General features: G+C 39.6%; 1 protein-coding gene across 1 annotated transcript in view; it reads right to left on the bottom strand.

The window, feature by feature from the left end:
- cfap46 (cilia and flagella associated protein 46) overlaps positions 1–10,000 on the bottom strand; it is a 77,127-nt gene that overhangs the window by 13,613 nt on the left and 53,514 nt on the right. Inside the window, exons 38-44 of the mRNA XM_026223354.1 lie at positions 9,931–10,000; positions 7,809–7,944; positions 4,575–4,772; positions 3,285–3,473; positions 2,699–2,791; positions 1,304–1,483; positions 296–469 (exon numbers count right to left, since the gene is read on the bottom strand). The exon at positions 9,931–10,000 is cut by the window's right edge and continues 92 nt beyond it. Coding sequence (XP_026079139.1) covers positions 296–469; positions 1,304–1,483; positions 2,699–2,791; positions 3,285–3,473; positions 4,575–4,772; positions 7,809–7,944; positions 9,931–10,000 — 1,040 coding nt within the window. The remainder of the gene's footprint in view (positions 1–295; positions 470–1,303; positions 1,484–2,698; positions 2,792–3,284; positions 3,474–4,574; positions 4,773–7,808; positions 7,945–9,930) is intronic.

Genomic DNA, 10,000 nt, shown 5'->3' with positions numbered 1-10,000 from the left:
TTCACTATTTTACATTTAAAATCAAATTTTAAACTTTTTTATTATTTGCTTTTGTTACTTTTATTTTCAATTATTTTAAATAGTTTTTGTAAAGCAGAATTGTGTATGAATAAATAATCTAGCTTTCTTGCATGCTATATTATATTATATTCCTTAAGTTTAAGTTCAGTCCATAAACTTGTTTCTACTCTATTTTTATGGTAGAATCATGGAAGCCACAAACTTCGACTTTAGACTTTTCTTTAACCAGAAAGAGACAACAATCCCATGCATGTGTAGGTTCAGAGGTGTGTACCGTGGAGAGAGCGCTGAGCTCCCGGTTGAGCGCGGTCAGAGCGCTGCTGGGTCTGTGTCCCTGGGACGAGAGCAGCTTGCTCCGCAGGTTCATCAGAGCACAGGTCTGAGACGCTCTCACACTGGAGCAGACCGAGTGCAGGACAGAAGACATCTCAACACAGCACACGCCGCTCTGAGACCAGATCACACGAGTCAAACACATCAAACACAAACTGATACAAAGTTCTGGCATGAAACTCTAGAACGCAGAGTCTGATAGATGTGACTCAGTATGACATCATCATCACCACGTCACAGCTGATTGGTTCTCTCCTGTATCAGTAGCCAATGAGCTCGCAGCTCAACATTCAGATACTCGGCGAAGTGTTTGCTAGAGCAGTGCACTTTAGAAACATCTGAGATCAGCATCTAAGATCCATATCACTGTGTGTTTTGTGTGGTATGAACAACTATAAAGAAGGTTAAAATAAGTGTAAAGATCTAGGGCTGATGTTTTATTAGCTGTAGTTGATTTCAGCTGCACACAGCATCAGAAGCATGCACTCTACACAATTAGACAATATAGTTTTATTAATGACAGGTATTAAATGAATCACTTGCTGAGGTGCTGAGGTCTTATCGATCAGACTGTAATGTATATTCTTGTTAACACTGTGAGCCTTACACTAGTGTGTGTGTGTGATAAGAGTTAATCCGGTCGTGTGGTCACACAGATATGTGCAGGTCACATGACTCTTCAGCAGCAGAACACGTGTACATCATCTTCATGTGTGTGCACTGATGCAGCAGCTATATCCTGATACTCTGACAGAAATATATTTACTTTCAGCACTGTCGTATTCATTTAGTTTAACTTGATGTACTAAAATAAAAATAATAAAGCTGGAATAAAAAATTTAAAACTGAAATTCTAAAAACATGTTATAGTTAAATAAAATGAAGACTAAAACCTACACATGTCTGCTAGCTGAATGGTGAATGGGGACAGTGCAGTGAGATGCTGTACCTGCAGCAGGGCGAGATACTGTCCGCTGACCCCGGGGTCAAACTGACCGTGACACTCCAGCAGATCTGTGCAGACACCAGGAAGAAGATGAGGAAGATCATGATGAAGAGCCAGACTCACAGCCTGAGAGAGAGTTTCACTGGCCTGAGCCAACAGATGCTGCGCTGCCCTGCGCTCGCTCTGAACACACACACACACACAGAGACACACACACACACACACAGAGAGAGACACACACACACACACAGAGAGAGAGAGAGAGAGAGAGAGAGAGAGAGACACACACACACACACACACAGAGAGAGAGAGAGAGAGAGAGAGAGAGAGAGAGAGAGAGAGAGACACACACACACACACAGAGAGAGAGAGAGAGAGAGAGAGAGAGAGAGACACACACACACAGAGAGACCCACACACAGAGAGAGAGAGAGAGAGAGAGAGAGAGAGAGAGACACACACACACACACACACACACACACACAGAGAGAGAGAGAGAGAGAGACACACACACACACACAGAGAGAGAGACACACACACACACACACACACACAGAGACACACACACACATGCACACACACAGAGACACACACACACACACAGAGACACACACACACACACACACACACAGAGACACACACACACACACACACACACACACACACACACACGCCAACAGTCAACAGAAGAACAGACACAAAACTACAGGTCTGCACTTCCAGAGTTTTCACTGGATCCAAACTTTACAGACAAAATCCTCTTTTAAATTTCGTAATGTTACTCGTATGTAGATACAGTTCAATTTTTGCACATATGCATTTGTGATTATTGAATAAAGATTTTAATCAATCATTTGATTCAAACCAACTTGTGCAAGAATTATTCAGGTTTATGCACCAATTAAACCAACTGATTGAAAATAAGCGACTTAAAAGAGCAAATCAGGCACAAATTGGACACTAAATATGGATTTCAAACAATTATTGATCAATCATTCAAATTGATTGGTGCAGCGATTCATTAAAAACCAGTGACTCAAAAAAGTAAAAAATGCACAAATAAAAATCATGACAGTGACACATCTGCACATACGCATTACTGAATATAGTTTTTTTTATAATCATTCATTTGCTTAAGAAACATTCAGACCAATATTGTGCAGTGATTCAACTGATTCATTAAAAAGAAGTGACTCAAAACAGCAACAAATGCCACTTTATCATAACTAAACTTAAAAAAAAAAAACAATGTTAATTCTACAAATGTTGTATTTATTGCTAGAGGGGTTTTGTCCTTGTTAACCGCACATTAAATCAACACTAGTGTCTATGATGTGTCCTCATTATGATGACAGTGTGTGTGTGTGTGTGTGTGTGTGTGTGTGTGTGTGATGTACCTGCAGCTCTGCACGTCTCTCAGCGTATGGTTTCTTCATTTGTTGTTCTTCGTTATCTTCCAGGTTCTGCTCTCTCTCGCTCTTCTCCTGGTCCTGACAGAACAGTGCTCACACTGAGTCTCTGAATCAATGGTGAATTACTGGAGCCGCAGCACATTAGGCCCAAACGCAGAGTTTAACCACGTTCAATAGAGTTTAAACAGGTGGAGGAGAAAGAAAATCTATACTGTGACTTAACCGCCGGCTTATTTTCTTCCAAACGATCTTAATAACGGTATATAATGATGCTGCCGCGTGCGAGAAAGACAAATATCATTTTGACAAATAACAGAGAGTTCCCAACAATGGTCCAGGACTTTTTCCTGACCTCTCTAGTCATTTGTGATTACTTTAAACAATCATTCGACCCACTTCGCTTAAGAATCGTTCAGATTGATTTTTGAAACAATTCAACTGACTCACTAAAAAGAAGAGACTCAAAAGAGCCAATGGTGCACAGGCTGGACACAACAATGATGCTTTTGCACATATGCATCTGTTGCTTATGAAATATAATGAGTAATGCATAACTAGAACTTTCCTTTACCGTGTGTGGCTCGGTCCAGAGCGTGGAGGGGTGCAGCGGGTCTCTCTGCTGAGCTAAGATCCTCAGGCACCTTCCCATCATGCCGAGGGAGCGAGCCCTGGTCTCCACACAGTCCGGCGAGAGAGAACTGACCGCTGTGAGGTGAGTCAAAGCCTCCTGAGCCACAGACCGGCCCACAGCACACCAGTCCTGAACACAGAGGACAACACTGCTGCAGTATGATGCTGAAGATGATTGCTCATAAACAATATCAAGCCTCTCTGATTCAGACGTGTTCTGTGTGAATCTGTGTTAAAGTGTGATGTATTTCTGTGATGCTCCACTGTATTTTCAGCATCATTCCTCCAGTCTTCAGTGTCACATGATCTTCAGAAATCAGAATAATATGATCATTTACTGCTCAAGAAACATTTCTGATTATTATCAGTGTTGAACACAGTTGTGCTGAACAATATTTCTGTGGAAACTGTGATGCATTTTATTTCTCAGGATTTAAAGGTGAACAGAAAGATCAAAAGAAGAAATCATTTGTTACATTATAAATGTCTTCACTGTCATTTTAGATCAGTTTAATGCATCATTGATGAATAAAACAATTATTATCTTTCTCATAAACTGAAGTTTTCTTTCTAAGCTTGATGGATTTAGTCTGAATGTAGTTGTTGTCGTGTGAAGCAGACGCTGTCTGAAGTATAAAGATGTTTATGTGTCGGCTCAAGCGTTTAAGGCCTGATATCAAAATATCAAAGAATGAAAAAATCCATTTTGTTGTAATGAGAGAGTTACCTGACTGAGAGATGAAACGACTGGACACACACACACACACACTCACACACACACACACACGTTTGTTTTTGTGTAAAGTGTGTTCATCCCATAGGTGTAATGGTTTTTATTCTGTACAAACTGTATATTCTATGTCCCTTCACCAACCGTACACCTAACCCTAACCCTCACAGGAAACTTTGTGCATTTTTACTTTCTCAAAAAAACTCATTCTGTATGATTTATAAGTGTTTTGAAAAATGGGGACATGGGTTATGTGCTCATAAGAACCCTCTCCTTGTAATACCTGTGTCATACCCATGTCATTATACAGAGTTGTGTCCTGATATGATACAAAAACAAGAGCACACACACACACACACACACTCACACACACACACACACACACACACATACACACACACACACACACACACACACACACACACACACACACACACACAGACACACACTCTCTCTCTCTCTCTCTCTCTCTCTCTCTCACACACACACACACACACACACCTGCTCGCGTCGGCTGAGATCAGCACTGCTGCTCATGAAGTCCTCCAGCGCTCTCTCCACTGATGACTTCCTGTCTCGAGCGATGGACTTCCTCTTCTGCTCTGTGCTCTGGAGGTCCAGGATGTTCAGGGCCAGATCAGCGAGAGCCAGCCTGAGACGCACACACACACGGGCCGCAGGGACACTTCTCCAGCCGGACTGAGGACACACACAACATCAGTCTCTCTGAACATTTATACCAGTGACGACTGAGATACCGTTATTATTTTTATCATTATTTTTTATTCTTTTTTTTTTTTTATATTTAGTTTTAGTTATTTTAGAACATCAATCTTAACTAAATGAACATTAGAAATGTTGCTTTGACAACTAGCTGATAATTTTTATTTTTTTATTTGTATAGTTTTAACTTTTTATATGTGTAATTGTATTTCAGTCAACATTTCCTTTATTTAAAGTAATACTTTATGGTTTTTGTTTTAGTCAGCAATGATAATCCTGATTTATACAGCATAAAATCAAAACTTATATTTAACTTTTAATTCAAGCAGCTTGAAATCAAAATAGACTCCTTTTTTCAAGTTTAAATTAATTCTCTTAATGCTTTTTGTCTCTCTTGTCTTGTTATGGTGTTAATTGTAATAATATCTTAATATTTTCAAGCCTTATAGCTGCAGTAGTCAGATTAGAGCTGGATGATAATGTTCTTACATTTGTGTGACAACATGAACAATGAAGACGTTGAAATACAGTATACAGCATTTATCACTTCATGTCAATGTACTGTATGCATGAAAGTTAAGGTGTACTTATTTATCTAGTTTATATGAAGAGCCAGATGATAATATAGTTATATTTTGCATTGAAATAAAAACATCAGACAGTCTTGGTCTTCTTGCTCTTAAACCCAGTTTCCCTCAGAACTGGTCACATCAGATCAGTGAAATAGGACACACACTTTGTTTTATTTTAGTTGATTCTAGCAGTAATCTTCATTCTGATCTGCTCTGGTTTGACGGCAGCTCTCATTAAATCCTGACTCTCAATCAAAGTCGATATGAATCAACCTGACATATTAATAAAAGTGAAACAACAATGTAAAGTGTGTTTGTTATCAGAATAATATTTACTCATCAAGCGCTGCATCATGGAGTTATTACATTCCGAGGAAAATTACAACAAACATTTTTTTTAAATAACAGGCACTGATGAATCACTGCAATTAAGCCCAATAACATGGATTTATAAAGAATGCAGGATCCAACAGACGAATACCTGCAAACAAACAGCACTTCACTGTATCTGAAGGGATCTTTCCCCAAAACGATAATTTACTGGCCACACAGCAAGTTGTTTTTGGCCAAAATATAGTTTAAATATATGCTAAATATATGTTTTAATGAAAAGTGTCAACCTTTACATAACAAAATATATTTCAAAATGCATTTCCGGGGAAGAAAATTGTTTTTTATATGATCATCCTTTAGATGTAGACAAGAGACTGTTTTTATATCAGCAATAAAGACTTTTATACTGAAAAATGCCATAAACAGAAGTTATTTTTAGTTTCAACAACAGTTTGACACAGCAAACAAATGCACCCTTAATAGACGAAAGGATATCAATGTTACGACAAAGATATCGCTTTCCTCAGCAGATATTCAAACTAATGTTTATTGATAATATGAGATTGATCTGAAGAATGAACGCTGTATCAGATGCAGTCCATATCTCTCTCATAATACTCTACATTATACAGCAATGAATTTCAATGAAGCAACTCAACGCTCCTTCTCTACTAGTTCTAGAGCGACGTTTCTGAATAAGTATAAAATCTGTGGCAGAAGGATTCAATAGAGGGTTTTTAAAGATACTGTGTTGTTGTTCTTAACATATGTACACACTTGTGCCGTAGAACTGTTGTATAAATGCAATATCACACTTGTAGACGTGAGATAGAGCTGTATATCGGCACGCTGCTGACATAGCTTGGAGATTCTTCAAAATATCTTCTGTTTGACAGGATTGGAAGGTGAATAAATGACGACAGACCATTTTAGCATAAACTAATCCTTCAAATGGAAAGAGTGCAAACAGCACAAGAGGCTAATTACTTTAGCAATTCAGATTTCAACATTTGGTCAATGTGTTCATTGCCCTCTTTTCGTAAATATGAGCATGCAGAGAGCTTTGCAATGGGATAATCCGTTTGGGAAAATGAAAATCCATAATGCAGCGTGAGGCAAAATGAATTAGCGTGTCGTTTAGAGGAGCCGTGTGCTGTTTGGCACGCTGAACCTGACAGGAGCACCGAAAACCACCGGCTCGTCTCACAGCGAGCTTAATGAACGCCACACCAAATCACATTTACTGTCTGCTAATCGCGTTTGTTCCTCTGGAAACAAACCGTGTGTGTTTTGTCCTTTAGAGTTCACATTACCGCATGTGGAGGAACGGCAAACGACAAACAAACAAGATTATCGGAGGTGTGGAGGAGATTCGTGTCACACGCTTCTGAGAGATAATTAAGACATTTAAATTAATATGCAAAGTCTCCAAAATATAATATATTTTTACATTTGGAAATGTATTTTAAATAGTTTTAATATTATTATATTACAAATATGAATATTATTGTTTAAAATAAAGTAAATATCTAATAGAACAGAGAGAGAATTTATATGACTAAATTATGTCTATTTTTAGAAAAAATTTTAAACAATTTTTTTATTATTTGTTTTAAATTAAAATAATATTTCACAGTATTACTTTTTTACTTTAAATATACTTTTACTTTTTTATTTAATATAAAATCAATGTCTCTAAAATATAAAAATGGAAAACAGATTAGAAATACATATAAAATAGAATAATAAATAAAAATAGATTATGAAATATTTTAGAATTAATTATTATTAGAGATATTTTTTATAATCATTATTTTATACTTTAATAATACTTCACAATATTTACTGTTTTACTGTGTGTATAAATGTGTGTGTGCATAGATAGATAAATTTCATTGTGAATAATATTTTATAATAATACTGTATTACTGTGTGTGCGTGTTGTCATTTATTACTAGTGTAAACTAAACACTAATGAGCTAGACTCAAGGTGAAGTGTGTCATTAATTTCCCCCTGGGATAAATTCTGCAGATTTTTGTCCGAAATCAGCACAGACAAACTAAAACAATCATCTGTACAGAAGTGATAATTAAAAACATCTGTTACCTCGTGAGGTGGAAGAACATTGAGGACATCAGTGAGAACGTGCTCCTGCAGAGAGACAGCGCTCTTCATCAGACTGAACGCGTCCAGAAGGTGGCGCTGTTTCTCTTCTGCACTCGATGAGTGAACAGCCAGGATTCTTGATGAAAGAGACACAAATCACACATCTGATTCCAGCAGCATGTATTCACTTCAGGGAAATTACTCTTATAACTGACAGACATGGAATTAAATGAGTGCACATGGGATTTTGAGGCTTTAAAAACTAATTTGTCACACAAGAGGATTATTACAGCGTAAAGTCTGAAAAGTGATTCAAATAGGTCATGAATATTTACAAGCCATATTTTACCCAAAAGTCACCAGAAATAAATAAAATTATAAAACCCCCGAAAAATACACAATGCCAGTAAAAAGTTTGGAATAATTAAGATTTCTTTTAAGGATTTTTTTTTAAGTCACTTTTGCGTGTCCACCTGAATGTATTGCATGTCCAACGGAGTGTGTTGACGTGTTCACATGAGTGTGTTGGCGTGTTCACCTGTGTGTGTTGGCGTGTTCACATGAGTGTGTTGGCGTGTTCACCTGTGTGTGTTGGCGTGTTCACCTGAGTGTGTTGACGTGTTCACATGAGTGTGTTGGCGTGTTCACATGAGTGTGTTGACGTGTTCACATGAGTGTGTTGACGTGTTCACCTGAGTGTGTTGACGTGTTCACATGAGTGTGTTGACGTGTTCACATGAGTGTGTTGACGTGTTCACATGAGTGTGTTGACGTGTTCACATGAGTGTGTTGACGTGTTCACATGAGTGTGTTGGCGTGTTCACCTGAGTGTGTTGGCGTGTTCACCTGAGTGTGTTGACGTGTTCACATGAGTGTGTTGGCGTGTTCACCTGAGTGTGTTGGCGTGTTCACCTGAGTGTGTTGACGTGTTCACATGAGTGTGTTGGCGTGTTCACCTGAGTGTGTTGACGTGTTCACATGAGTGTGTTGGGGTGTTCACCTGAGTGTGTTGACGTGTTCACATGAGTGTGTTGACGTGTTCACATGAGTGTGTTGGCGTGTTCACCTGAGTGTGTTGACGTGTTCACATGAGTGTGTTGGCGTGTTCACCTGAGTGTGTTGGCGTGTTCACCTGAGTGTGTTGACGTGTTCACATGAGTGTGTTGGCGTGTTCACCTGAGTGTGTTGACGTGTTCACCTGAGTGTGTTGACGTGTTCACATGAGTGTGTTGACGTGTTCACATGAGTGTGTTGACGTGTTCACATGAGTGTGTTGACGTGTTCACATGAGTGTGTTGACGTGTTCACATGAGTGTGTTGACGTGTTCACATGAGTGTGTTGACGTGTTCACATGAGTGTGTTGGCGTGTTCACCTGAGTGTGTTGACGTGTTCACATGAGTGTGTTGGCGTGTTCACCTGAGTGTGTTGACGTGTTCACATGAGTGTGTTGGGGTGTTCACCTGAGTGTGTTGACGTGTTCACATGAGTGTGTTGACGTGTTCACATGAGTGTGTTGACGTGTTCACATGAGTGTGTTGGCGTGTTCACCTGAGTGTGTTGGCGTGTTCACCTGAGTGTGTTGACGTGTTCACATGAGTGTGTTGGTGTGTTCACCTGAGTGTGTTGACGTGTTCACATGAGTGTGTTGACGTGTTCACATGAGTGTGTTGGCGTGTTCACCTGAGTGTGTTGGCGTGTTCACATGAGTGTGTTGGCGTGTTCACCTGTGTGTGTTGGCGTGTTCACATGAGTGTGTTGACGTGTTCACCTGAGTGTGTTGACGTGTTCACATGAGTGTGTTGGCGTGTTCACCTGAGTGTGTTGGCGTGTTCACATGAGTGTGTTGGCGTGTTCACATGAGTGTGTTGGCGTGTTCACCTGAGTGTGTTGGTGTGTTCACATGAGTGTGTTGGCGTGTTCACCTGTGTGTGTTGGCGTGTTCACATGAGTGTGTTGGCGTGTTCACCTGTGTGTGTTGGCGTGTTCACATGAGTGTGTTGGCGTGTTCACCTGTGTGTGTTGGCGTGTTCACCTGTGTGTGTTGGCGTGTTCACCTGAGTGTGCTGGCGTGTTCACATGAGTGTGTTGGCGTGTTCACCGGAGTGTGTTGGCGTGTTCACCTGAGTGTGTTTGCATGTTCAAGCCTGGCTTCGGCGGAGTGTGTTCTGTATCCCAGATGCAGGAGTTCAG

This window comes from Carassius auratus, chromosome 38, assembly GCF_003368295.1.
Source record: "Carassius auratus strain Wakin chromosome 38, ASM336829v1, whole genome shotgun sequence".
In the NCBI taxonomy this organism is placed as follows: Eukaryota; Metazoa; Chordata; class Actinopteri; order Cypriniformes; family Cyprinidae; genus Carassius; species Carassius auratus.
This window is presented reverse-complemented; position numbering and strand designations above follow the sequence as displayed.